The 27,970-nt window shown below is 46.3% G+C and overlaps 2 protein-coding genes across 9 annotated transcripts; one reads left to right on the top strand and one right to left on the bottom strand.

Annotated features, from left to right (window-relative positions):
- Window positions 1-150: 150 nt before the first annotated feature.
- On the top strand, window positions 151-24,093 carry IFRD2 (interferon related developmental regulator 2). 5 transcript variants are annotated; one of them, XM_059939714.1, is made up of 12 exons: window positions 151-348; window positions 21,218-21,337; window positions 21,424-21,508; window positions 21,615-21,739; window positions 21,824-21,981; window positions 22,144-22,194; window positions 22,280-22,458; window positions 22,546-22,651; window positions 22,988-23,125; window positions 23,211-23,339; window positions 23,419-23,514; window positions 23,631-24,093. In XM_059939714.1, exons 1-12 carry the CDS (start codon window positions 291-293, stop codon window positions 23,709-23,711), a joined length of 1,326 nt encoding a protein of 441 aa, XP_059795697.1. In that variant the 5' UTR covers window positions 151-290; the 3' UTR covers window positions 23,712-24,093. The 5 variants fall into 5 exon arrangements, with proteins under 5 accessions (XP_059795697.1, XP_059795696.1, XP_059795698.1 ...); XM_059939713.1 differs by having other exon boundaries at window positions 22,141-22,194; XM_059939715.1 differs by lacking the exon at window positions 22,144-22,194.
- On the bottom strand, window positions 23,802-27,931 carry LSMEM2 (leucine rich single-pass membrane protein 2). 4 transcript variants are annotated; one of them, XM_059939720.1, is made up of 4 exons: window positions 27,788-27,931; window positions 25,037-25,138; window positions 24,760-24,945; window positions 23,802-24,638 (listed from the first exon to the last, which is right to left on the bottom strand). In XM_059939720.1, exons 1-4 carry the CDS (start codon window positions 27,807-27,809, stop codon window positions 24,505-24,507), a joined length of 444 nt encoding a protein of 147 aa, XP_059795703.1. In that variant the 5' UTR covers window positions 27,810-27,931; the 3' UTR covers window positions 23,802-24,504. The 4 variants fall into 4 exon arrangements, with proteins under 4 accessions (XP_059795703.1, XP_059795702.1, XP_059795700.1 ...); XM_059939719.1 differs by having other exon boundaries at window positions 25,037-25,215; window positions 27,788-27,930; XM_059939717.1 differs by having other exon boundaries at window positions 25,037-25,263; window positions 27,788-27,929.
- Window positions 27,932-27,970: the final 39 nt, after the last annotated feature.

The raw sequence follows: 27,970 nt of genomic DNA, 5'->3' as shown, positions 1-27,970 counted from the left end.
GGGGCGTTAATCCGCGCTCAGCACCCTGGGAATAGTAGTTTCGGCCGCATGGAGAGGTTCCATGAACCGAGAGACCAGGAACTCGCCTTCCCGGCCACCCATTTAGCAGGGCGGGGCGCTTCGACACGTTTGGCAGGGCGGGGCGCCTCGCGAAGATGGTGGCGCGCGCGGCGTGTGGCTCCCGTCGTCTGCCCGAGTCTCAACTCAGCGCATTGGCCGGCGACTCGCTGGTCTGGAGCCCCAGCCCGCCGGGTCTCTGACCCCGCGCCCCGCCGCGCCCGATTCCCGGCATGCCCCGCGCCCGAAAAGGCAGCGCGCCCCGCAGAGGCGGCCAGCGCAGCGGAGGAGGTAAGTGGGGGGCTCTGGGCAACTGAGGAACGTTGAGCTGGGGCTCTGTGTGGGTTCCCGTCGGTGTCCCTAAGAGTCCTGGGGTAGAGACTCCTGCCTCGACCAGTCCGGTGCTGCCACCCGCAACTCTCCCCGTGACCGGCACATGCCCAAGGAGTCAGCGGCCACGTGTGCGCCTAACCTTAGTGCGCTGCCCGCTTGCCCGGAGCCCTCGCTCCCCGCCCGCACCTGGTCCGCACCTCCCGGCCTTGGTTGGTTTCCTCATTGCCTCTCTACCCAAGTTGTCTGTTGTGATGGACAAACAGGCCAGACGGAGCAGAAAGCCAGCCCCCTCCCCAAGCCCTGATCCTTGCCTGGACTGGACTAGGAAGTTGGCCAGAGGCCTGGGCTATCCCGGAGAACTGAGAGAGGGGGTGATGGGGAAGCTGCAAAATTTGGGCCTTGACTGCCTGGACCTAGAAGGTTGATGAGCGCCGAAGGTTGATGAGCGCCCTGGAGCCTGAGGCAGTCCAGAGAGTCGCTTATCAGGTCGACCAGAGGAGCATGTCCTGGTGCAGTAAACACATATGTTTACTGTGTAGGGATGGGGTGCCTTTTAGGCACAGCTCAGACCTGGCCGCCACTTCAGTGGGGCTTGGGTGAGGGTGTTACTGAACCAAACGTGGGTCGACTTGCCCCGGAGGAGTAAAGCCAATCTACTGATGAAACCGCAGAAATGCATTGGGGTGGGGGGGTGCGTGGTCCGAGTAGCTCCCGTTCGTTAGAGCAGAAAGAATTCAGTGAGAGGCAAAGTGTTAGATAAGAAGTGACTTATTAGAGTAGGACACTTGAGAGGCTTACAAGGAGGTGGGTGAGAGGGTGCCATCTGGAGAACATGGTGAGCTGTAGTTTTATAAACAAAGGAAGAATGGGGAGGGTGAGAAGACCACCTTCTTCCTCATTATTGAGGAGACGTCAAGCTTCCATCATCAATTCCTTTTCCAAGTCGGGTGGGGAGTTTTCTTGTCCCTACATGGTCAAACCAGGACTGTCATGGCGCAATGGAAATGAGCAAAAAGGCAGTAACATACACTAACATATGGTAAATCATTTCAAGTTTTAGTATAATGTCATCCTTTCCTTATATGTTTGTTTTTAGTGCACGTATGTCCCAGGAATCATTAACCTGAGCTCACTGGGCAGGATGTGGGTCTCATTCCACCATTGTTTTGTTGTTTTGTGGCATGTCTCATGCTTCTGTTGCATGGTTTTGTGGTTAAGCAAACCTGCTTTCTTGAGTGATCATTAACTTTCAGGGGTCTCCCATACTTTTTTCTTTACTTATAATCACTTACTGGGATTAACTATTTAATTACTTGCTTTGTCCTTTTACTCTGTCCGTATCATTCCCCCCTCCAGGTGTTTACCCTTTATGCTTAAAGTGGGGTAAGGGGCGACAACCTATCATTAACTACTTTCTGCTGAGATGGGATGTAGGCCTGCCTGGGGAAGAAGTAAAACACCTGGCTGACTGTCCCTTCTCTGTTAGGAGAACCAGAAGCCAATGCCCCTCTGGTTAGCATTATTCTTTAGTCCTTGTGGACGTTGAGCATCGGAAGATGAGTTTATAAAAGATACAAATTGAAAGAAATACAGCAGGGACTTCCTTGGTGGTGCAGTGGTTAAGAATCCGCCTGCCAAGGCAGGGATCACAGGTTCAGTCCCTGGTCTGGGAAGATCCCACATGCCAAGGAGCAACTAAGCCCGTGCACCGCAACTACTGAGCCTGTGCTCTAGAGCCCATGAGCCACAACTACTGAAGCCCACACGCCTAGAGCCCGTGCTCCGCAACAAGAGAAGCCACCACAATGAGAAGCCTGCACACCACAATGAAGAGCAGCCCCCGCTCTCTGCAACTAGAGAAAGCCCGCATGCAGCAATGAAGACCCAGCACAGCCAAAAAAATAAATACATAAATAAAATAAATAAGTTTATTTTTTTAAAAAAGAAAGAAATACAGCAATAAGCATTAGAAGAGTTATTAAAAGAGATTGTAGCTACGATCTTGGAGACCCAAACCATTTTTTCAAAACATTTTACAAATCTGAAAGGCAGATACTTGAGGCCTCAATCTGTTTGCTTTTGGGCTCGGAACCTTAATGTTTTATACTTTGGGGTTTATTGAGACTTTTATTTTAGTTATAGATTTACTCTGTTTTTCTTTATTTTTTGTTAATATCATTTAGTGATAAGGGTGGCTTCCTTGTGCCTCGAGAAACAGAGTGGCCTCTAATCTAGTTAATAAGTCCCTTCCATTAAAGAGAGAGGACAATCAGGCACAAACAAAAAGGAATGTAAAAACGACCGGCCATTGATGTTGCACAAAAGGGGTTCCAGGAAAGTGTGCCCCTGTCTCTTTCTTGACACTCCCATTACATATTTCCTATGGTTGTTAAGGCTTTCAGTCTTGGGTTAAGACTGAAAGGGTTGCACTGGTGTTTATGAGAAAATTTATCAAGTGGCTCGCCATGTCAATTACCACCCGAAGTTTGAGGCTCGACACTAGTTATGTAGATGGTATCTCTAGGCGGATCCCCTTTTGGCCTTGGGCCCCCCTCAGTCTTTCGATTGTAAAACCATCAAAGGCCGAGGGATCCCTGTCGCTTTCTGGCATCTGGGGCATTCCCTCTGCCAGTGCCCTGGCTATTTGCAAAGGGCACATCGATCACAATTTTTCCTTCAGTGCCCCCTTGTCCATGTAGGGTACACTGGTTTTGTCTCGGTACCCACGGGCCCTGTGGTTTACCGTGGCCAGATTGGTCCAGAAAGCCCAGCCTCCCCTTTAGTGGTTTTTCAGAGGACCAAGTTACTGCCATCATTTGGGCCTTTTGTATATTTCTTTGGGTGCATTTAGTCTTTTAGGTTATATTTCTATTATTGAAAACTGAATAAGCCAATTGGAGCAAGTCGCTTACAGGTGTCTGAGGACCGGCCATTGCTTTTTACCACGTATTTATTTATTTATTTATTTATTTTTAAAATGTATTTATTTATTTATTTGGCTGCGTTGGGTCTTCGTTGCTGCACGTGGGCTTTCTCTAGTTGCAGAGAGCTGGGGCTACTCTTCGTTGTGGTGCACACGCTTCTCATTTCAGTGGCTTCTCTTGCTGCGGAGCACGAGCTCTAGGTGCGAGGGCTTCAGTAGTTGTGGTGTGCGGGCTTCAGTAGTTGTAGCTTGCGGGCTCTAGAGCGCAGGCTCAGTAGTCGTGGCGCAGGGGCCTTAGTAGTTAGTAATTCCACTATGGGTCTGCCTCGGGGACAGCTTTGTTCCCCAAGCGGTGTACTGTGTGGCCCTGTTGGTCTCAGGCTGCCAGTATTATATGCTGTTCTTTCTCTGGGGTGCAGCAGTTGAATAAGATTTGTAAATCCCCCCTGGTGAGATCATTAACCAAGTAAACTTCTTTGTGGAAAACTTAGAATCCTCAGAAAAACTTTCCAACTTCTGCCAGACTTAAATCGGACATTGAAAAAAACACATGAACTCTTATTGTTTCTTTTTTTTAAAGTTTATTTATTTAAATTTATTTATTTTTGGCTGCATTGGATTTTCGTTGCTGCATGTGGGCTTTCTCTAGTTTCAGCGAGCGGGGGCTACCCTTTCGTTGCAGTGTGCGGGCTTCTCATTGCGGTGGCTTCTCTTGTTGCGGAGCACGGACTCTAGGCTCATAGGCTTCAGTAGTTGTGGCACGCAGTCTCAGTAGTTGTGGCTCGCGGGCTCTAGAGCGCAGGCTCAGTAGTTGTGGCGCATGGGCTTAGTTGCTCTGCGGCATGTGGGATCTTCCCGGACCAGGGCTCGAACCTGTGTCCCCTGCATTGGCAGGCAGATTCTTAACCACTGCGCCACCAGGGAAGCCCTAAATGATTTTTTTTCCCTAGTATGTATAATCCCCTGGTTATAGATTATGGGCATCTAATTTTCATCCAAGGATAGATTACAGTGATCAGCTTTAGAAACAAGCTTAGAATATCTTTTTAATAACTTAATTAACCTTTACAATAATATAACATAGCAACAAAGAGCTATTTGAAAAGTGAGAGTTTTTTGGGAGTTTTTTTTACGTTACAAAATTTTATACTGGAGTATAGTTGATTTACGATGTTGTGTTTCAGGTGTACACCAAAGTGATTTAGTTATACATATACATATATTCATTCTTTTTCAGATTCTTTTCTCAGATAGGTTATCACAGAATATTGAGTAGAGTTCTCTGTATTTTACAGTAGGACCTTGCTGATTATCTACCTTATATATAGTGATGTGTATGTGTTAATCCCAAGTTCCTGATTTATCCTTCTCCCTTACTTTTCCCCTTTGGTAACCATAAGTTTAATTTTGAGATCTGTGAGTCTGTTTCTGTTTTGTAAATTAGTTCATTTGGTATCATTTTTAAAATAAGATCCACATATAAGGGAGGTCATATGATAAATTGTCTTTCTCTGTCTGACTTCCTTCACTTAGTATGATAATCTCTAGATCCATCCATGTTGCTGCAAAGGCCATTATTTGATTCTTTTTTTTTTTACTGTAATTTTTTTTAAATTTTTTAATTTTATTTTTTTATACAGCAGATTCTTATTAGTCATCAATTTTATACACATCAGTGTATACATGTCAATCCCAATCACCCAATTCATCACACCACCACCCCCAGCCCCCTGCCACATTCCCCCCTTGGTGTCCCTACGTTTTTTCTCTACTTCTGTGTCTCAGTTTCTGTCCTGCAAACCGGTTCATCTGTGCCATTTTTCTAGGTTCCACATATATGCGTTAATATACGGTATTTGTTTTTCTCTTTCTGACTTATTTCACTCTGTATGACAGTCTCTAGATCCATCCACGTCTCAACAAATGACCCAATGTTGTTCCTTTTTGTGACTGAGTAATATTGCATGATATATATGTACCACATCTTCTTTATCCATTCGTCTGTCAGTGGGCATTTAGGTTGCTTTCATGACCTGGCTATTGTAAACAGTGCTGCAGTGAACCTTGGGGTGCATGTGTCTTTTTGAATTACGGTTTTCTCTGGGTATATGCCCAGTAGTGGGATTGCTGGATCATATGGTAATTCTGTTTTTAGTTTTTTAAGGAACCTCCATACTGTTCTCTATAGTGGCTGTATCAATTTACATTCCCACCAACAGTGCAAGAGGGTTCCCTTTTCTCCACACGCTCTCCAGCATTTGCTGTTTGTAGATTTTCTGTTGATGCCCATTCTGACTGGTGTGAGGTGATACCTCATTGTAGTTTTGATTTGCATTTCTCTAATAATTAGTGACGTTGAGCAGCTTTTCATGTGCTTCTTGGCCATCTGTATGTCTTCTTTGGAGAAATGTCTATTTAGGTCTTCTGCCCATTTTTGGATTGGGTGGTTTGTTTTTTTAATATTGAGCTGCATGAGCTGTTTATATATTTTGGAGATTAATCCTTTGTCCGTTGATTTGTTTGCAAATATTTTCCCTCATTCTGAGGGTTGTCTTTTCGTCTTGTTTATGGTTTCCTTTGTGGTGCCAATGCTTTGAAGTTTCATTAGGTCCCATTTGTTTATTTTTGTTTTTATTTCCATTACTCTAGGAGGTGGATCAAAAAAGATCTTGCTGTGATTTATGTCAAAGAGTGTTCTTCCTATGTTTTCCTCTAAGAGTTTTATAGTGTCCAGTCTTACATTTAGGTCTCTAATCCATTTTGAGTTTATTTTTGTGTATGGTGTTAGGGAGTGTTCTAATTTCATTCTTTTACATGTAGCTGTCCAGTTTTCCCAGCACCACTTATTGAAGTGACTGTCTTTTCTCCATTGTATATCTTTGCCTCCTTTGTCATAGATTAGTTGACCATAGGTGCATGGGTTTATCTCTGGGCTTTCTATCTTGTTCCACTGATCTATGTTTCTTTCTGTTTTTGTGCCAGTACCGTATTGTCTTGATTACTGTAGCTTTGTAGTATAGTCTGAAGTCAGGGAGTCTGATTCCTCCAGTTCCATTTTTTTCCCTCAAGACTGCTTTGGCTATTCGGGGTCTTCTGTGTCTCCATACAAATTTTAAGATTTTTTGTTCTACTTCTGTAAAAAATGCCATTGGTAGTTTGATAGGGATTGCATTGAATCTGTAGATTGCTTTGGGTAGTATAGTCATTTTCACAATATTGATTCTTCCAGTCCAAGAACATGGTATATCTCTCCATCTGTTGGTATCATCTTTCATTTCTTTCATCAGTGTCTTATAGTTTTCTGCAAACAGGTCTTTTGTCTCCCTAGGTAGGTTTATTCCTAGGTATTTTATTCTTTTTGTTGCAGTGGTAAATGGGAGTGTTTCCTTAATTTCTCTTTCAGATTTTTCATCATTAGTGTATAGGAATGCAAGAGATTTATGTGCATTAATTGTGTATCCTGCAACTTTGCCAAATTCACTGATTAGCTCTAGTAGTTTTCTGGTGGCGTCTTTAGGATTCTCTATGTATAGTATCATGTCATCTGCAAACACTGACAGTTTTACTTCTTCTTTTCCAATTTGTATTCCTTTTATTTCTTTTTCTTCTCTGATTGCCGTGGCTAGGACTTCCAAAACTATGTTGAATAATAGTGGTGAGAGTGGACATCCTTGTCTTGTTCCTGATCTTAGAGGAAATGCTTTCAGTTTTTCACCATTAAGAATGACGTTTGCTGTGGGTTTGTCGTATATGGCCTTTATTATGTTGAGGTAGGTTCCTTCTATGCCCACTTTCTGGTGAGTTTTTATCATAAACGGGTGTTGAATTTTGTCAAAAGCTTTTTCTGCATCTATTCAGATGATCATATGGTTTTTATTCTTCAATTTGTTAATATGGCGTATCACATTGATTGATTTGTGTATATTGAAGAATCCTTGCATCCCTGGGATAAATCCCACTTGATCGTGGTGTTTGATCCTTTTAATGTGTTGTTGGATTCTGTTTGCTAGTATTTTGTTGAGGATTTTTGCATCTATATTCATCAGTGATATTGGTCTGTAATTTTCTTTTCTGATAGTATCTTTGTCTGGTTTTGGTATCAGGGTGACGGTGGCCTCATAGAATGAGTTTGGGAGTGTTCCTTCCTCTGCAATTTTTTGGAAGAGTTTGAGAAGGATGGGTGTTAGCTCTTCTCTAAATGTTTGATAGAATTCACCTGTGAAGCCATCTGGTCCTGGACTTTTGTTTGTTGGAAGATTTTTAATCACAGTTTCAATTTCATTACTTGTGATTGGCCTGTTCATATTTTCTATTTCTTCCTGGTTCAGTCTTGGAAGGTTATACCTTTCTAAGAATTTGTCCATTTCTTCCAGGTTGTCCATTTTATTGGCATAGAGTTGCTTGTAGTAGTCTCTTAGGATGCTTTGTATTTCTGCAGTGTCTGTTGTAACTTCTCCTTTTTCATTTCTAATTTTATTGATTTGAGTCCTCTCCCTCTTATTCTTGATGAGTCTGGCTAATGGTTTATCAATTTTGTTTATCTTCTCAAAGAACCAGCTTTTAGTTTTATTGATCTTTGCTATTGTTTTCTTTGTTTCAATTTCATGTACTTCTGCTCTGATCTTTATGATTTCTTTCCTTCTGCTGACTTTGGATTTTGTTTCTTCTTCTTTCTCTAGTTCCTTTAGGTGTAAGGTTAGATTGTTTATTTGAGATTTTTCTTGTTTCTTGAGGTAGGCTTGTATAGTTGTAAGCTTCCCTCTTAGAACTGCTTTTGCTGCATCCCATAGGTTTTGGATCATCGTGTTTTCATCGTCATTTGTCTCTAGGTATTTTTTGATTTCCTCTTTGATTTCTTCAGTGATCTCTTGGTTATGTAGTAACATATTGTTTAGCCTCCACGTGTTTGTGTTTTTTACGTTTTTCTCCCTGTTAATTCATTTCTAATCTCATAGCGTTGTGGTCAGAAAAGATGCTTGATATGATTTCAATTTTCTTAAATTTACTGAGGCTTGATTTGTGACCCAAGATGTGATCTATCCTGGAGAATGTACCATGTGCACTTGAGAAGAAAGTGTGATCTGCTGTTTTTGGATGGAATGTCCTATAAATATCAATTAAGTCTATCTGGTCTCTTGTGTCATTTAAAGCTTCTGTTTCCTTCTTTATTTTAAAGTCTATTTTATCTGATATGAGTATTGCTATTCTAGCTTTCTTTTGATTTCCATTTGCATGGAATATCTTTTTCCATCCCTTCACTTTCAGTCTGTATGTGTCCCTAGGTCTGAAGTGGGTCTCTTGTAGACAGCATATATATGGGTCTTGTTTTTGTATCCATTCAGCAAGCCTGTGTCTTTTGGTTGGAGCATTTAATCCATTCACGTTTAAGGTAATGATCGATATGTATGTTCCTATGACCATTTTCTTAATTCTTTTGGGTTTGTTTTTGTAGGTCCTTTTCTTCTCTTGTGTTTCCCACTTAGAGAAGTTCCTTTAGCGTTTGTTGTAGAGCTGGTTTGGTGGTGCTGAATTCTCTTAGCTTTTGCTTGTCTGTAAAGCTTTTGATTTCTCCATCGAATCTGAATGAGATCCTTGCCGGGTAGAGTAATCTTGGTTGTAGTTTCTTCCCTTTCATCACTTGAAGTATATCATACCACTCCCTTCTGGCTTGTAGAGTTTCTGCTGAGAAATCAGCTGTTAACCTTATGGGAGTTCCCTTGTATGTTGTTTGTCGTTTTTCCCTTGCTGCTTTCAATAATTTTTCTTTGTCTTTAATTTTTGCTAGTTTGATTACTGTGTGTCTTGGCATGTTTCTCCTTGGGTTTATCCTGTATGGGACTCTCTGCGCTTCCTGGACTTGGGTGGCTATTTCCTTTCCCATGTTAGGGAAGTTTTTGATGATAATTTCTTCAAATATTTTCTCTGGTCCTTTCTCTCTTCTCCTTCTGGGACCCCTATAATGCGAATGTTGTTGCGTTTAATGTTGTCCCAGAGGTTTCTTAGGCTGTCTTCCTTTCTTTTCATTCTTTTTTCTTTATTCTGTTCCGCAGCAGTGAATTCCACCATTCTGTCTTCCAGGTCACTTATCCGTTCTTCTGCCTCAGTTATTCTGCTATTGATTTTTTCTAGTGTAGTTTTCATTTCAGTTATTGTATTGTTCATCTCTGTTTATTTGTTCTTTAATTCTTCTAAGTCTTTGTTAAACATTTCTTGCATCTTCTCGACCTTTTCCTCCATTCTTTTTCCGAGGTCCTGGATCATCTTCACTATTATTATTCTGAATTCTTTTTCTGGAAGGTTGCCTATCTCCACTTCATTTAGTTGTTTTTCTGGGGTTTTATTTTGTTCCTTCATCTGGTACATAGCCCTCTGCCTTTTCATCTTGTCTATCTTTCTGTGAATGTGGTTTTCATTCCACAGGCTGCAGGATTGTAGTTCTTCTTGCTTCTGCTGTCTGCCCTCTGGTGGATGAGGCTATCTAAGGGGTTGTTCAAGTTTCCTGATGGGAGGGACTGGTGGTGGGTAGAGCTGACTGTTGCTCTGGTGGGCAGAGCTCAGTAAAACTTTAATCCGTTTGACTGCTGATGGGTGGGGCTGGGTTCCCTCCCTGTTGGTTGTTTGGCCTGAGGCAACCCAACACTGGAGCCTACCTGGGCTCTTTGGTGGGGCTAATGGCAGACTCTGGGAGGGCTCTCGCCAAGGAGTACTTCCCAGAACTTCTGCTGCCAGTGTCCTTGTCCCCACGGTGAGCCACAGCCACCCCCGCCTCTGCAGGAGAGCCTCCAACACTAGCAGGTAGGTCTGGTTCAGTCTCCCCTGGAGTCACTGCTCATTCCCATGGGTCCCGATGCGAACACTACTTTGTGTGTGCCCTCGAAGGGTGGAGTCTCTGTTTCCCCCAGTCCTGTCGAAGTCCTGCAATCAAATCCCACTAGCGTTCAAAGTCTGATTCTCTAGGAATTCCTCCTCCCGTTGCCTGACCCCCAGGTTGGGAAGCCTGACGTGGGGCTCAGAACCTTCACTCCAGTGGGTGGACTTCTGTGGTATAAGTGTTCTCCAGTCTGTGAGTCACCCACCCACCAGTTATGGGATTTGATTTTACCGTGGTTGCGCCCCTCCTACCGTCTCACTGTGGCTTCTCCTTTGTCTTTGGATGTGGGGTGTTCCGCGATATATGGGATCTTCCCAGACTAGGGCTCGAACCTGTGTCCCCTGCATTGGCAGGCGGATTCTTAACCACCACGCCACCAGGGAATTCCTGTTTGTTGGGAGTATTTTAATCACAGTTTCAATTTCATTACTTGTGATTGGTCTGTTTATATTTTCTGATTCTTCCTGGTTCAGACTTGTAAGGTTGTATATTTCTACGAATTTGTTCATTTCTTTTTTATTTTAATTAAAACAAATTTTTTTAAGTGTATATTTATAACCACACCCTACATGTTGTGGAATCTTAGTTCCCCCATCAGGGATTGAACCTGGGCCCCTGGAAGTAGAAGTGCAGAGTCCTAACCACTGGACTGCCAGGGAATTCCCCAGAATTTGTCCATTTCTTCTAGGTTGTCCATTTTATTGGCATATAGTTGTTTGTAGTAGTCAGTTATGACCCTTTTATTTCTATGGTGTCCATTGTAACTTCTCATTTTTCATTTCTAATTTTATTGATTTGAATCCTCTCCCTCTTTTTCTTGATGAGTCTGGCTAAAGGTTTATCAATTATGTTTATCTTCTCAGAGAGCCAGCTTTTAGTTTCCTTGATCTTTCCTATTGTTTTCTTTGTCTCTATTTCATTTATTTCTGTTCTGATCTTTATGGTTTCTTCTACTAATTTTGGGTTTTGTTTGTCTTTTTTGTCTAGTTGCTTTAGATGTAGGTTATGTTGCTTTATTTGAGATTTTACTTGTTTCCAGAGGTAGCAAATTTATCACTGTAAACTTCCCTCTTAGAACTGCTTTTGTGGCATCCCATACGTTTTGGATGTGGTGTTTTCGTTGTCATTTCTCTTTAGATATATATTTTTTTAAATAGATCTTTATTGGAGTATATTGTTTCCCAATACTGTGTTAGTTTCTGTTGTACACCAAAGTGAATCAGCCATATGCATACATGTATCCCCATATCTCCTCCCTCTTGAGCCTCCCCCCAACCCTCCCTATCCCACCCCTCTAGGTCATCACAAAACATGGAGGTGATCTCCCTGTGCTTCCCACTAGCTAACTATTTTACATTCGGTAATGTATATATGTTGATCCTACTCTCACTTTGTGCCAGCTTCCCCCTCCCACCCTGTGTCCTCAAGTCCATTCTCTATGTCTACATCTTTATTCCTGCCCTGCAAATAGGTTCATCAGTACCATTTTTTTTCTTTTTTTTTTTCAGATTCCATATATGCACTAGCACATTGTATTTGTTTTTCTCTTTCTGACTTACTTCACTCTGTATGACAGACTCTAGGTCCATCCACCTCACTACAAATAACTCAATTTCACTTCTTTTTATGGCTGAGTAATATTCCATTGTATATATGTGGCGCATTTTCTTTATCCATTCATCTGTTGATGGACATTTAGGTTGGTTCCATGTCCTGCCTATTGTAAATAGTGCTGCAGTGAACATTGTGGTACATGTATCTTTTTGACGTATGATTTTCTCAGGGTATATGCCCAGTAGTGGGATTCCTGGGTCATATGGTAGTTCTATTTTTAGTTTTTTAAGGAACCTCCATACTGTTCTCCATAGTGGCTGTATCAATTTACATTGCCACCAACAGTGCAAGAGGGTTCCCTTTTCACCACACCCTCTCCAGCATTTATTGTTTCTAGATTTTTTGATAATGGCCATTCTGACGGGTGTGAGGTGATACCTCATTGTAGTTTTGATTTTCATTTCTCTAATAATTAGTGATGTTGAGCCTCTTTTCATGTGCCTCTTGGCCATCTGTATGTCTTCCTTGGTGAAATGTCTCTTCAGGTCCTCCGCCCATTTTTAAATTAGATTGTTTGTTTTTTAGATGTTGAGCTGCATGAGCTGTTTGTATATTTTGAAGATTAATCCTTTGTCTTTTGTTTCATTTGCAAATATTTTCTCCATTCTGAGGGTTGTCTTTTTGTCTTGTTTATGGTTCCTTTGCTGTGCAAAAGCTTAAGTTTAATTAAGTCCCATTTGTTTATTTTTGTTTTTATTTCCATTACTCTAGGAGGTGGGTCAAAAAAGATCTTGCTGTGGTTTATGTTAAAGAGTGTTTTTCCTATGTTTTCCTCTAAGAGTTTTATAGTTTCTGGTCTTACATTTAGGTCTTTAATCCATTTAGAGTTTATTTTTGTGTATGGTGTTAAGGAGTGTTCTAATTTCATTCTTTTACATGTCGCTGTCCAGTTTTCCCAGCACCACTTATTGAAGAGGCTGTCTTTTCTCCCTTGTATGTTCTTGCCTCCTTTGTCGTAAATTAAGTGACCATATGTGTATGGGTTTATCTCTGGGCATTCTATACTGTACCATTGATCTATATTTCTGCTTTTGTGCCAGTACCATACTGTCTTGATTACTGTAGCTTTGTGGTATAGTTTGAAGTTGGGGAGCCTGATTCCTCCAATTCCGTTTTTCTTTATCAAGATTGCTTTGGCTGTTTGGGGTCTTTTGTGTTTCCATACGAATTGTAAAATTTTTTGTTCTAATTCTGTGAAGAATGCCATTGGTAGTTTGATAGGGATCACATTGAATCTGTAAATTGCTTTGGGTAGTATAGTCATTTTCACAGTATTGATTCTTCCAGTCCAAGAACATGGTATATTTCTTCATCTGTTTATGTCATCTTTGATTTCTTTCATCAGTGTTTCATAGTTTTCTGAGTACAGGTCTTTTGTCTCCTTAGGCAGGTTTATTCCTAGGTATTTTATTCTTTTTGTTGCAATGGTAAATGGGATTGTTTCCTTTATTTCCCATTCTGATCTTTCATTGTTCGTGTATAGGAATGCAAGAGATTTCTGTGCATTAATTTTGTATCCTGCAACTTTACCAAATTCATTGATTAGCTCTAGTAGTTTTTTGGTGATATCTTTAGGATTCTCTACAGTATCATGTCACCTGCGATCAGTGACAGTTTTACTTCTTCTTTTCCAATTTGTATTCCTTATTTCTTTTTCTTCTCTGATTGCCGTGGCTAGGACTTCCAAAACTATGTTGAATAATAGTGGTGAGAGTGGACATCCTTGTCTTGTTCCTGATCTTAGAGGAAATGCTTTCAGTTTTTCACCATTGAGAATGATGTTTGCTGTGGGTTTGTCATATATGGCCTTTATTATGTTGAGGTAGGTTCCCTCTATGCCCACTTTCTGGAGAGTTTTTATCATAAATGGGTGTTGAATTTTGTCAAAAGCTTTTTCTGCATCTATTGAGATGATCATATGGTTTTTATTCTTCAATTTGTTAATATGGTGTATCACATTGATTGATTTGTGTATATTGAAGAATCCTTGCATCCCTGGGATAAATCCCACTTGATCGTGGTGTATGATCCTTTTAATGTGTTGTTGGATTCTGTTTGCTAGTATTTTGTTGAGGATTTTTGCATCTATATTCATCAGTGATATTGGTCTGTAATTTTCTTTTCTGATAGTATCTTTGTCTGGTTTTGGTATCAGGGTGACGGTGGCCTCATAGAATGAGTTTGGGAGTGTTCCTTCCTCTGCAATTTTTTGGAAGAGTTTGAGAAGGATGGGTGTTAGCTCTTCTCTAAATGTTTGATAGAATTCACCTGTGAAGCCATCTGGTCCTGGACTTTTGTTTGTTGGAAGATTTTTAATCACAGTTTCAATTACGTTACTTGTGATAAGTCTGTTTATATTTCTAACTCTTCCTGGTTCAGTCTTGGAATATTGAACCTTTACAAGAATTTGTCCTTTTCTTCATGGTTGTTCATTTTATTGGCATATAGTTGTTTGTACTAGTCTCTTATAATTCTTTGTATTTCTGTGGTGTCAGTTGTGATTTCTCCCTTTTCATTTCTAATTTTATTGATTTGCATCCTCTCCCTTTTTTTCTTGGTGAGTCTGGCTAAGGGTTTATCAATTTTGTTTATCTTCTCAAAGAACCAGCTTTTAGTTTTATTGATATTTGCTATTGTTTTCTTCATTTCTATTTCATTTATTTCTGCCCTGATCTTTATGATTTCTGTCCTTCTACTGACTTTGGGTTTTCTCTGTTCTTCTTTCTCTAGCTGTTTTAAGTGTAGGGTTAGATTGTTTATTTGAGATTTTTCTTATTTCTTGAGGTGAGATTGAATTGCTGTAAACTTCCCTCTTAGAACTGCTTTTGCTGTGTCCCATAGGTTTTGGGTCATCCTGTTTTCATTGTCATTTGTTTCTATGTATTTTTTTATTCTTCTTTGATTTCTTCAGTGATCTCTTGGTTATTTAGTAGCGCACTGTTCAGCCTCCATGTATTTGTGTTTTTTACAGTTTTTTTTCTTTTACTAGATTTCCAGTTTCATAGCATTGTCGTCAGAAATCTCTAGGTATTTTTTGAATTCCTCTTTGATTTCTTCAGTGATCCACTGGTTGTTTAGTAAAATATTGTTTAACCTCCACATGTCTGTGTTTTTTACAGTTTTTTTTCCTGTTATTGATTTTTTTCTTTAAATTTTTATTGACGTATAGTTGATTTACAGTGTTTGTTTCACATGTACAAAAAAGAGAATGTTATATATATATATTCTTTTTCGAATTCTTTTCCCATATAGTTTATGAGAGAGTGTTGAGTAGAGTTCCCTGTGCTCTACAGTAGGTCCTTGTCGATTGTCTGTTTTATATACATTCGTGTGTATATGTTAATCCCAACCTGCAAATTTATCCCTCCTTGCCCTCTATCCCCTTTGGTAACCATGAGTTTCTTTGCTTTTCTTGGTTTTTTTTGGCCATGCTGCGCGGCTTCTGGGATCTTAGTTCCGTGACCACGGATAGAACTCGGACCTTGGCAGTGAAAGCTCAGAGCCCTAACCACTGGACCCATGGGGAATTACCCATAAGTTTCTTTTCTAAATCTATGAGTCTGTTTCTGTTTTGTAAATTAGTTCATTTGTATCAATTTTTAGATTCCACATATAAGTGATATCATAAGATTTTTTTGATTCTTTGTCTGACTTACTGTGATCATCTCTAGGTCCTTCTTGTTGCTGCAAATAGCATTATTTTGTCCTTTTTTGTGGCTAATATTACATTGTATATATGTACCACATCTTCTTTATCCATTCATTTATCGATGGGCATTTTGGTTGCTTCCTTGTCTTGGTTATTGTATATACTGTTGCAGTGCACATAGGGGTGCATGAGCCATTTGGAACTATGGTTTTCTCTGGGTATTTGCCCAAAAGTGGGATTGCCGGATCATATGATTGCTCATTTTTCGTTTTTTGAGGAACTTCGCTGCTGCTCTCCATACTGGCTGTACCCTTTTACATTCCCCCCAACAGTGTAGGAGGGTTCCCTTTTCTTCACGCCCTGTCCAGCATTTACTGTTTGTAGACTTTTTGAGGATGGCCATTCTGACTGGTGTGAGGTGATACCTCCTTGTAGTTTTGATTTGCATTTCTCTAATAATTAGCAATGCTGAGTATGTTTTTGTGTGCTTTTTTTTTTTTTTTGAAACAGTGAGAGTAAAATGTACCTCTTAAAATTGGGTCTTGAAAGTCAGCCCTGTTTTGAATTCTGTTTTGATTACTTACTCCCAGACATTTCTCCAGGGCAGGTATCATTTATTTACAGCCCCGCAGGCCTTGTGAATATTAAGTATCCAGAAGCACTGGTTTTAGAGTTGTTGTTACTCTTAACTGCCACATGGTGGCAGGGTTATGCATGCCCAACTTTGGGTCTTAGGGCAACCAGAGCCTTAATTAAAGGAAGTCCTGTTCCTGGGTTGTAACTGAGTGTAGAATGTGCCAGAAGAAACACCCAAGGGCTTGTGTCTCCTTACTTCTTCCTTCTTACCCTTCACCCTCCAGACAAATCGCAACCCCTGTAAAACCACAATGCTGAGGGTATTGAGCGTACTTTGGTGGGGGACTCTATGGAAGGAGGATGGAGGTGGGAGCTCCACCACCAGGAGACATGCAGCCCAGGTGACTTTTCTTTTCTTTTTTTTTTTTTAATTTTTAAATTTTATTTATTTGTTTTTGGCCGTGTTGGGTCTTCGTTGCTGTGTGCAGGCTTCCTCTAGTTGCGGTGAGCGGGGGCTGTTCTTCGTTGCAGTGCATGGGCTTCCCATTGTGGTGGCTTCCCTCGTGGTGGAGCACAAGCACTAGGCGCATGGGCTTCAGTAGTTGCGGCACGCGGGCTCAGTAGTTGTGGGGCACGGGCTTAGTTGCTCCACGGCACGTGGGATCTTCCCAGACCAGGGATCGAACCCGTGTCCCCTGCACTGGCAGGCGGATTCTCAACCACTGTGCCACCAGGGAAGCCCCCAGGTGACTTTTCAAAGCTCTTCTAGCCCAGAGGGTCCACCATCCTTTGGGTGCACTATGTTTGGTTTAGCTGTAGGAGGACCCGCCTCGATCTGGAGATTTTGCCTCATCCAGAAGGGATCAGGCACTCCAGGTCCAAGAGGGCTCATCTGCTGGCACATCCTCCCCAGCTCGCTCAGGCCCACAACGGTCCTGCCTTTGGACCCAACCTGCTTAAGCTCCATGGATGTGACTCCAGCCTAGGTCCCTGAGGCCTGAGGGGAATAGAGTAGGGATTTCTTTCTCTCTTTCTTTCTTCCTTCCTTCTTTCCTTTTCTTTTCTTTCCTTTCCTTTTCTTTCTTCCTTTCTTTCTTTCTTTCAATTTTTCTTTTATTTTGGCATATAGTTGATTTACCATATTGTGTTTGTCTTAGGTGTACAGCAATGTCATTCTGTTACACATTTACATATATCTGCTCTTTTTCAGATTTTTTTTTTTTTTAAATATTTATTTATTTGGCTGCGCCGGGTCTTAGTTGTGGCATGCAGTATCTAGTTCACTGACCAGGGATCGAACCCCGGCCCTCCTGTGTTTGGGGCATGGAGTCTTAACTTCTGGACCACCAGGAAAGTTCCTTTTTTCAGATTCTTTTCAGATATAGGGTCTGAGTAGAGCTCCCTGTGCTCTACAGTAGGTCCTTGTTGATTATCCATTTTCTGTATATTAATGTGTAAATGTTAATCCCAGCCCCCTAATTTTTCCCACCCCTCTTCCCATACCGTGCCCCCCCCCCCACCGCCCACCCAGTAATTGTGCCTTCCCTCTCTGGTGGACCTAGGCTGCTGCTGCTTTTTTTTATTTTTGTTTTTGTTTTTTTGGCTACGTTGAGTCTTCGTTGCTATGCTCGGGCTTTCTCTAGTTGCAGCGAGAGGGAGCTACTCTTCGTTGAGGTGTGCAGGCTTTTCACTGTGGTGGCTTCTCTTGTTGCAGAGCACAGGCTCTGAGTGCATGGGCTTCAGTGGCGCGTGGGTTTAGTTGCTCCGCGGCATGTGGGATCTTCCTGGACCAGGGCTCAAACCCGTGTCCCCTGCATTGGCAGGAGGATTCTTAACCACTGCGCCACCAGGGAAGTCCGGACCTAGGCTTCTTAGGAGTACACCCTCATTTGCCACAGTCCAACCTCTTCAAGCTGTCTCCACACAGCCAACCCTGGTCTGACCTCTGAAGCCTGATATTCAGCACCCCGCCCCCACCACCAGAGGAGCGTCTCAGGCTCTGGTGCACAGGGTGGTGCACAGGGTGGAGGTGCCTACCTTATGTGCAGATTACTCTCCTTTTTGCCATTGCAAACAGGTTGCTGCACTGTCCTCTTAGGGTCTGGACCTTCCCCTTTGTCTAGGCTAATGTCCCTGTCAGTGATCAGGCTTCCCAGGGTGCTGGAATATTTTACCTTCGCTGCTCCTTCCCTGGGGCACTAGAATCCTAGTGTCTAGATTCCTTCCCCACCCCGCCTTTTTTTTCCTTTTTTAAGCCAGGTCTCACTGCTTCGGAATCTTAGTTCTTCGAAGAGGGATGGAACCCATGACCCCCCCCCCCCCGCCCCCGCCCCCGCAGTGGAAACGTGGAGTCCTAACCACTGGACTGCAAGGAAATTCCCTTTTGTTTTTCCTTTTGTCCTTCCCGGTTACGTGGAGGTTTTCTTGCCCTTTCGGAAGTCTGAGGTGTTCCTCCGGCATTCAGTAGGGTGTGTGTGAATCATTCCACTTGTAGGTGTATTTTTAATGTCTTTGTAGGAGAGGGTGAGCTCCCTGTCCTACTCCTCTGCCATCTTAATCCTGTCTTGAAAAGTGAGTTTTAGACAGTAGATACTGACCTCAATTAGCAAAACTAAAATTTAATATTTATTAAAACATAATTTTTTGTAGGTGTGAAAAAAAATTTTCTTTAAAATAACCCTCATATTTACCAAATATAGCCAAATTAATTGGGTACAAGTTAGTGGGCTACAGTTTTATAATCAAAGGCAGAGTGGGGGGGGAGAAGACCACCTGCTTCCTCATTCTTGAGTAGACATCAATCTTTCATCATCAGCTCCTTCTCCACGTGGGGAATTTTCTTGTCATTACATGGTCAAAGCAGGACTGTCATGGTGCAATGGAAATGAGCAAAAAGGCAGTAATGTATAATAAAATATGAATTCATTTCAAGTTTTAGTATAACGTCAACCTTTCCTTATATTTTTGTTTTTAGTGCATGCAGAGGAGCGTGTCCTGGGAATCATTAATTTATGGAGCTCACTGGGCAGGATGTGGGTCACATTCCACCATTGTTGTGTTGTTTTGGAGCATGTCTCATGCTTCTGTTGCATGGGTTTGTGGTTAAGCAAACCTGCTTTCTTGAGTGATCATTAACTTACAGGGGTCTCCCATACTTTTTTCTTTACTTACAATCCCTTACTGGGATTAACTATTTAATTACTTGCTTTGTCCTTTTACTCTGTCCCTATCATTGACACTGGGTTATGGTGAAGGAAAGTGCAATGTTTATTGTAAGCGCCAATAAAAGGAGAAGCCGTGGCTGGTGCTCAAAAACCCTGAACTCCCCGAAGGGTTTCTGTAAAGCACTTTTTTTTTTTTTTTTTTTTTTGGCTGCACTGGGCCTTCGTTACCGCGCGCTGGCTTTCTCTAGTTGCGGCGAGCGGGGGCTTCTCATTGTGGTGGTTTCTCTTGTTGCAGAGCACGGGCTGTAGGGCGCGTGGCCTTCAGTAGTTGTGGCGCACGGGATTAGGTGCTCCGCGGCATGTGAGATCTTCCCTGACCAGGGCTCGAACCTGTGTCCCCTGCATTGGCAGGTGGATTCTTAACCACTGCGCCACCAGGGAAGTCCCTGTAAAGCATTTTTAAAGGCGAGGTGAGGGAGAGGGGTCCCAGCGAATGTGATCAGCTCGTGCACAATTCTCTGATTGGTTGATGGTGAGGTAACAGCACAGTGTCACGGTGTTAACATTATCAATCCTTAGGCGCCAGTAGGTCTAGGGTCTACGTGCTCACGGTCATCACATAGTTAACTTCTTCCATTTGGTGGTGGTTTTAGCACCTGTAAAACAACTCAGGAAATGTGCATCTGATACTGTTATCTAGGAACTTCAGAGATGAGCTACAACAGAGGATATGGTGGAGGGGTCTATCCCAGGAAGACCCCATAGGGTCCTGCTTGGTTACAAGGGGACGTTGAAGAAAGTAGCAATACTCCAGAAGGCCTAGTGCTGGGGGACGAGTTCACAGAGTGGTGTCAGTCCCAGACAGGAACCAAGGAAGCCTCAAGGGAGGGGCTTCTGGGTGAGTCTTGAGAAGGTAAAGAGGAGAGCACCATTTAGAGGCAATACACTGGGCGAGGGCCTGATATCTGGAGGGACCATGGCATGGTGAAACAAATGAGGGAAGGCTGGGCTGCTTTGGTCAGCCAGGGTAGTGAGAGAGGAGTGAGCAGCATGTGCTGGACTTTGTCTGGCAGGCACAAGGGAGTATGTACGTAGTTCCTGGAAGCAGGGCCAGCCTGGTGACCAGAACCTGTCTGGGGCTTCTGCTGCAGCAGCTGCCCTGACACATAAGTGTTCCAGCCCTGCTGACCCTCACAGTCCCCTGTGTTCACCTGTTTTCAAGGGCTCATCAGGGGCAACTCAGCTTTCTGCACTTCCCAGGGTCAGGAGGAGCCTGTGTGTCCATCCACCCAGGGCTGAAGGCCTGGAGTGGACCAAGGGGGGCTCAGGAGACAGTATGCTTGAGGCCTGGGGCACTCACCTACATCCACTAGGAGCTGGGCCTCTGCCCCCAGTGCTGATGGGTGACCTGATGAGCTTGTTGGCCCACCGAAGAGCCGTAGCTAGTCACTTGTCTAGTCATTGTCTTCACTTACCCAGAATAGGTGCTTCTCATCTCTTTTGCAACGGAGAAACTGAGCCTTTGAAGACTAGGCACCTGACCTGGTTACACCCCTGTTAAGATGTAGAGCTGGGATTTGAACCCCGGTTCTGTCAGACTTCCCTGACCCTTGCCCTGGCCCTTTTGGGGAGTAATCTGGGCTGGTGGTTGAGCTCCCCCAGGATGCGCCTGGATATGCCCCACTCCAGGCTGAGCCACAGGCCTAGGTGGGGCCTGTGCAGTCCCTTCCGCCTCTGCCCACCTCTAAGTCTCCTTCTTAAAGCAAGCTCTAGTCTCAGGGAGGATCTGCTCACCAAGCCTGCCAGGATATCCTAGGTTGGGCCTGGCGTGTGACTCTCCCCAGGAGATAGACTTCTTTCCCTTTCTCTTGCTTCCTGGCTCAGAGTCCCCGGCATCAGCCTCTGTGCCTCCCACTTCAGCCTTGAGAAGGGCAGCATTCTGTCTTGTGGGGTCATGAGGCCGGGTGAGGTAACCAAAGCCACCACTCATCAATGAAGGCAGACCATGTGCCCCATTCCACCCTCCCCAGGTGCCCGGAGCAGTACGCAAGCTGACTCAGGTTCCAGTGAGGATGAGGCAGCCAGCGAGGCCCGCAGCACCACCAGTGAATGTCCCAGCCTTCTTAGCACCGCAGCAGAGGAAAGCTTTGGTGAGAGTGGGTGGGAATATGGCAGGGACTCAGTGGGGCTCCGTGGGCTAGGGCAAGAAGCGGGGGATGACGAGCTGGCCTTGCAGGGGGGGATGCCGTGGATGAGCAGGGCCAGCAGGAAGACCTTGAGGAGAAGTTGAAGGAATATGTGGACTGCCTCACAGACAAGAGGTACCCCTGACTTCCAACCAATCCCTTCCCCTGTGTCCCTGCTTAGCCCATGCCAAATGTGACCCAGGTAGGATTGGCCCACCAAACCCCTTTCTTCCTCCCCCAGTGCCAAGACCCGGCAGGGTGCTCTCGAGAGCCTGCGTCTGGCCCTAGCAGCGCACCTACTCTCCGACTTCTTGCTGGAGCGCCGCCTCACAGTGGCTGATGCCTTGGAAAAGTGCCTCAAGAAAGGTTGGGCCTGGGGGCGCACAGGGGGCCTGAACTGGCTGGGTACTGGCCCTTGCTGCATTGACTGACTGGAAGGCATCCCTGCAGGGAAGGGCGAGGAACAGGTCCTTGCCGCTGCTGTGCTAGGCCTGCTGTGCGTTCAGCTGGGCCCTGGACCCAAGGGTGAGGAGTTATTCCACAGCCTGCAGCCCCTGCTGGTCTCTGTGCTCAGTGACAGCACAGCTAGCCCTGCTGTCCGGCTCCACGTGAGTGTTCCTTGCCCTGTGACACCCTTCCTTCACCTAATCCCTAAGCAGAGACATGGGTTCCACCTGCCTCCAGGCTCCCCTGCTCCGAGGGTGAGCCCCGTGGCTGGGAACCCAGGCTCACCCTCTGACCACGGCCTGGCTTTGCCCTCCTCCCAGCAGTGCGCTTCTGCTCTTGGCCTGGGCTGCTACGTGGCTGCCACCGATGTCCAGGTAAGTGGCCTTCAGGCACAGGCAGTAGAGCACGTAGGCCCTAGCTCTGCCCCTGAGCCACTCCCCTGCCTCCTTATGCCTCTAGGACCTGGTCTCCTGCCTCACCTGCTTGGAAGGCGTTTTCAGCCGGTCCTGTGGTGTGGGTGGCTCCACAGCCCCTGTGGTCCCTGTCAGCCTGCAGGGCTTGCTCTGTGCTGCCCTGCAGGCCTGGGCCTTGCTACTCACCATCTGCCCCAGCGCCCATATCAGCCGCATCCTGGACAGGTAGGGGTGACTGCCCACTGGGAGTGGGAGGGGAAGGGTGAAGAGGCCGCCAGCCCACACACATGGCTCAGCCTGCCACTTCCCCAGGCAGCTGCCCCGGCTGCCCCAGCTCTTGTCCAGTGAAAGTGTGAACCTGCGGATGGCTGCCGGCGAGACCATCGCATTGCTCTTTGAGCTCACCCGGGACCTTGAGGTGTGAGAGATGGCGGGGGGGGCGCAGGGGAGGGTGCCTGCTGACACCACCTGCCCATCTCAGGCTGGGTGCAGGGATGCCACAGAAAACAAGGTAGCCTTAGGTCATTATGGAGGGGAAGTAGCCCCAACACAGACTCAGAGGCCAAGTGCTCTGATGGGGCCCCTTAGCGGAGGTGTCTGGTGCAGGCAGGGGCCAAGAAGGGATGCAGAGGAGGGTCAGGCAGAGAAGAAAATGACTTTCTTGGTGAAAGGAAGGATTTGGGCGACCCCACTGTGTTAAAAGCCAACAGAGCTCAGGCTTCTGCTCCCACGTCCTCCATCGCTCCCACTGCAGGAGGACTTTGTTTACGAGGACATGGAGGCCCTCTGCAGCACGCTGCGCACTCTGGCCACTGACAGCAACAAGTATCGGGCCAAGGCTGACCGCCGGCGCCAACGCTCTACCTTCCGGTCCGTGCTGCACTTTGTCGAGGTACGTGTGACAAGGGATGCGTCCTAGCGAGGGTGCACCCCCAGGCATAGCCACCAAGCCCAGTCACAGCCCCTCTACCCTGCAGGGCGGCGAGTGTGAGGAGGAGACAGTCCGCTTCGGGCTCGAGGTGCTCTATGTGGACAGCTGGGCTCGGCGCCGGGTCTACGCTGCCTTCAAGGATGCGCTGGGTTCCGGCATGCACCACCACCTCCAGGTGGGGAGGCGGATGGCGAAGGGGTACCCCGCTTGGCTGTTTCAGACTGGCCTGAGCTCACTGCCTTCTTTGCCCCCAGAACAACGAGCTACTCCGTGACATCTTTGGTCTGGGCCCTGTGCTGGTGCTGGATGCCACTGCCCTGAAGGCCTGCAAGATCTCACGTTTTGAGAAGGTTTGCACCTTTGTCTTCCCTCCATTCCTGTGGCCTGGAGCTCTGCAGGGGCTGGAGGAGAAACCTGGGCTGCCTCCTCCCAGCTCACTAGACCCTCACTCTTTGTCCCACCCCAGCACCTGTACAACGCTGCTGCCTTCAAAGCCAGGACCAAGGCGCGCAGCCGTGTGCGGGACAAGCGGGCAGACATCCTGTGAGGCAGGATCAGCCGAAGAGGAGACTGTCCACATCCTTGCCCATATTTTTAACAGAAGACAGACAGTGCAACACCTGGTCCCTGCCAGGCATTGTCGCTTTATTTTTTTAATGACAAAACCAAAAACAGACATGGGGGTGGGTGGCTGGAGGCCAGGCCACTTGGGACCTTCGTGCTTTGCCCCTGCGCCAGCCCTGTGGCCACTTCCTGCCCTGTCTCAGGGCTGTGGGGCAGGCAGAAGAGGGCTGTCCCTTTCTCAGGCCTTGCTCCCCTGGGATGACCCACTTTTGGGGCGGGGGAGGTGAGGCTACCTGGAGTGGATTTATATGCTGAGTTTTAAAGATTTTAGAGATAATTAATTAAACAATGTGCAGCCTTCTGTGGCCCTGGCTTCTGGGTGTTTCTGCCTGCCCTCCCTATCCACCAACCCAGGCTTGGGCCCAGCTGGGCCTCCCTATCTCCATCTCACCTTTGCCCTCCAAAATAATCTCTCCCCAGGGGCCCTCCTCCCCCTACTCAGAGCCCAGCCTGTCTTTTGAGAGCTGAGGCTGGACCCCCCACTGGGAGGCCTGGCAGAGTTTTTGGGTGACCAGGGTGGGCAGCTATTTTTAGACTTCTGAACCTGCTATCTGGAGAAGGCAAGAAAGGCAGGCAGCTGCGGGGTCAGATCAGGCTCTTATATGAAAACCTCACCAAGGAAGTAATGTGGAGCAGTAGTGGGAGAGGGGAAAGCTACCAATGGCCACTTTATTCCCCCCTACACATACCCCCAGGCCCCAGGTCCAAGTGGCATCTCAACTGGGTGCTCGGGCCTCAGTCGAGTTGAGCCTCCGCAGCTGGCTGAGGCTGGCGAGCCGGAGTTTGAGCAGCATTTCCTCCTGCGTTCGCAGTGTGTGCACCAGCACGCGTAGGGATTCGCTCTGCAGCACTAAGACAGGTGGGCGGTAATGGGGGATTATCAGACCACATGCCACACCACAACACCCGACCCTCCCAGCCCTTCACTGCCTCGGTCTCTCCATTCCACTGGCTTCCTGCGCCCTCCTTACCACTCAGGTAGACGGCCAGGACAGCCAGTGCCAGGCAGGTGAGCACCAGCAGCGCCAGCAGCAGCAGGAAGCTGCCGCGGCTGTGCGCGGGGCTGCAGCCGGTCTGGGCGCACATCGATGGAGGCAGGATGCCCAGCAGCTCATCCCATGGCTGCGCCTCCTCGGCCAGGTAGGGCCACAGTGAACCTGCAGGCAAACGGGATCAGGAGGGCGGCAGGTGCGCCTGCTTTCCTCCCTTCTCCCAGTCCATGGGTCCCACTCCCCTGCACCCTCTCACCTCCACTGTGCAGATCGCTGATGGACTCCACCCGGTGTAGGCGAACCTCCTGCACATGATTAGGAGCCAGTGGTGCCCTGCTCCTTGTTGGTGCCACGGTGTCTGCAGGGGCAGCGTGGGGCTGATTCAGCCAGCGGGTCATGCCCTCCCTTCTAGATGGTGTCCAGCGGCAGCAGGGGCTCAGAAGAGGTAGAAGGGGCATTTGGCTCCTGATCCCCTAAAACCAACTCAGGAGTGACCCGTGATTTGGAACCAAGACAACGTGAAAACTGCGTACGCCTGTTTCACCCACAATAGCAGGAGGTGCTGCTTGACTTACATTTGTTTCCTTCCAAGCACCTCAGGGACTTTCAGGCATTCCCCTCTGCTTGCTCGTTTCTAGAGAATTTATCAGGCTTGGAGAACTCAACCCACAGCCCATGAAGTTCATTCCTGCTTCTGCTACCAGTTTTCCCTGCAGACCCTGTGCCTGGGGCCTTCTCCCGGTACCCAGCAGAAGCAGCCCTATTCTGGCCAGCTTTTTGCCTTTTGCTCCTGGCCTCAGCTCTGCCTCCTTTTACATACTAAGTGTGATTCTGCTGTGAACCCTGCTGTTCTCACTCATCATGAGAGGAGACCCACCTTTGTTAGCAAACTGTTCCACTTGCCTTTGAGGTCTCCCCTCAGGCATCTCTTCGAGGCTGCCTGGGCATTTAGGTTGTTTCCAATCCCCTTCCTAAATTAAAAACCCCTAGAAAAGGACATGCATCATGGAGTATTAAGGCTTTCCCCTAGTTTCCCAATAGTTATTAAGGATGGATTCCCAGAAGCAGAATTACTAGGTCAAACAGCAGGGACTTTTTCTTTTAAGCTGTCATCACATTGTCCTCTGGAATAGTTGTCCACAGCCTCCAAAAGAGTAAAATGTCGCCACCAATAGGCATCTCCATAGAAAAAAATTTTATATACATAAGTGTGCACATATATATTTGCTAAGTTGGGAGATGAGAAAAGGCCTTTCTTGACCAATTTTGTTGGGGGTCTTTGCTTGGAGAGCCTGACCAATATCTGTGTGGCTTCCTAGTTCACAGCCTCTGCCCATTTAGTCACTGGGGCTGTGTACCATTCTTGTGATTTTAATTACTTATTTTTGGACCCAGTGAAGTATTTATTTTGTGATCTCTAAAAATTATATTTTCTTCTGGTGGTGCTTCCCCCCTCCCCTTGAAGCCTTGGCCCCTTTGGGACTTCCCTGGTGGCAGTGGCTAAGACTCTGAGCTTCCAATGCAGGGGGCCTGGGTTCGATCCCTGGTCAGGGAACTATATCCCACATGCTGCAACTAAGACCCGATGCAGCCAAATTAAAAAAAAAAAATTCTTGGCCCCTTAAGATCTCCAGATGCCTAGCTGGAAGCTAGATAACAAATTCAGGGGCATTGGCAGGATACCTCCTGATAGAAGCAAGGGTGATTGGACTCTCTGGGTCTAACACTTTCAGAAGAGTACCATAACCTTCATGATTTGCTTGAAACTGACCTTTGACATGCTCAAAAATGTGTAAAACAAAAACCAGTGCTGTCTGTCCGTTAGGTCTGGGTGGTGGTGGATTGGGGTTCGTATTAAATTCTGTGCACTTGGCTGTGTTTTTCCCACACTTTTAAATTGATCTTGGGTTCTTTCTGTTACCAGGAAGAACACATAGTAAATGTCATCCTTAAGACCTCAAAAGGGGACTTCCCTGGTGGCTCAGTGGTTAAGAATCCGCTTGCCAATGCAGGGGACACGAGTTCGAGCCCTAGTCCGGGAAGATCCCACATGCCGCGGAGCAGCTAAGCCCGTGCGCCACAACTACTGAGCCTGCGCTCTAGAGCCTGTGAGCCACAACTACTGAAGCCCGGGCACTTGGAGCCCGTGCTCTGCAACAAGAGAAGCCACCGCAATGAGAAGCCCGCGCTCCGCAACGAAGAGTAGCCCCCGCTCGCCGCAACTAGAGAAGAGCCCGCGCGCAGCAACGAAGACCCAACTCAGCCAAAAATAAATATTAAAAAAAAAAAAAAGACCTCAAAAGGAAGCAAACACTCCCACACCCAGGGCCAGGCCCCTCCCATTCAGTATAAAATGTCGAAAATGTGATGGGGGGAGTTGACCAGTTGGGCCAAGCTGGAGCCTTGGTGCAGCTGGTCCTGCATCCTGGCCAGCACTGTACCTGAAGCTTCCCAGGTCCCTGCTCTGGCCCCTCTGAGCTTCCATACTTCTTGCATGCAGTGAGTCAATTAGGAAAGTGGCCACCAAAGTCTTTAACTAGAAGTCAGTCTGGCCAGGCCAAGGGACCCCAACCTTTAGCCAGTTGGGGCCACACAGGCCCACACTGGAGGCCAGAAGCCTATCCACTCCCAGTCCCTGGGTCATGTGCCCAAATGCTTTGCAAAACCACTGCCGGCCCCCAATCCCAGTGCCCTCCCTTAAGGAAGAGCTTAACTGGCCAGCCTGCCCAGCCCACACCCACTTGGGCACAACCTGTAGTTGACCCTCCCCTGCCCCCAACCCCTCCCTGCTGTCCTCAGCAGGGGTTACAGGTATGAGGTGAGGAGGCGTTCGGGGCATGGTAGGCCCTTCCTTCACGCATAGGGGGCCAGTCCCTTTACTCGAGCTAGGACACGGTGACTGATGACTAGTCAAGGAAGTGAGGTCAGTAGGAAAGGGGCCAGGTTTCTCCGTGGTCCACAGGGTCACAGCATTGGGGCCTTACCCTCCCTCACAGTCATTTCCTACCTTCTTGGGCCTCCTCTGGCATGGTGGGTGTTGGGCAGGCAGGGGGTCGATGGGAGTGCCTAGTACCAGGACCAGATAGAGGCAGCAGTGGCTCCGCTGAGAGCCTGGGGAAGGCCTGGCTGCCTCCCAACCTGGGCTGAAAATAGGCGTGAGCTCAGCACACTGGGCTATATTTAGAGGGGG

Source organism: Balaenoptera ricei, chromosome 11 (assembly GCF_028023285.1).
Source record: "Balaenoptera ricei isolate mBalRic1 chromosome 11, mBalRic1.hap2, whole genome shotgun sequence".
NCBI lineage: Eukaryota > Metazoa > Chordata > Mammalia > Artiodactyla > Balaenopteridae > Balaenoptera > Balaenoptera ricei.
Note: the sequence above shows the minus strand (reverse complement) of the source record. Positions and strands in the feature narration are given on the sequence as shown.

Bases quoted from the DNA above. Each gene is read 5' to 3' on its own strand.
- IFRD2 (XM_059939712.1), top strand. From the start codon at position 291: ATGCCCCGCGCCCGAAAAGGCAGCGCGCCCCGCAGAGGCGGCCAGCGC. The intron at 22,195-22,279 runs GTAAGTGGCCTT...TTATGCCTCTAG, and splicing joins TGGCTGCCACCGATGTCCAG to GACCTGGTCTCCTGCCTCAC. The intron at 22,652-22,987 runs GTGTGAGAGATG...CTCCCACTGCAG, and splicing joins AGCTCACCCGGGACCTTGAG to GAGGACTTTGTTTACGAGGA.
- LSMEM2 (XM_059939717.1), bottom strand. From the start codon at position 25,238: ATGCCCCTTCTACCTCTTCTGAGCCCCTGCTGCCGCTGGACACCATCT. The intron at 24,946-25,036 runs GTGAGAGGGTGC...GTTTGCCTGCAG, and splicing joins CAGCGATCTGCACAGTGGAG to GTTCACTGTGGCCCTACCTG. The intron at 24,639-24,759 runs GTAAGGAGGGCG...CACCTGTCTTAG, and splicing joins CCTGGCCGTCTACCTGAGTG to TGCTGCAGAGCGAATCCCTA.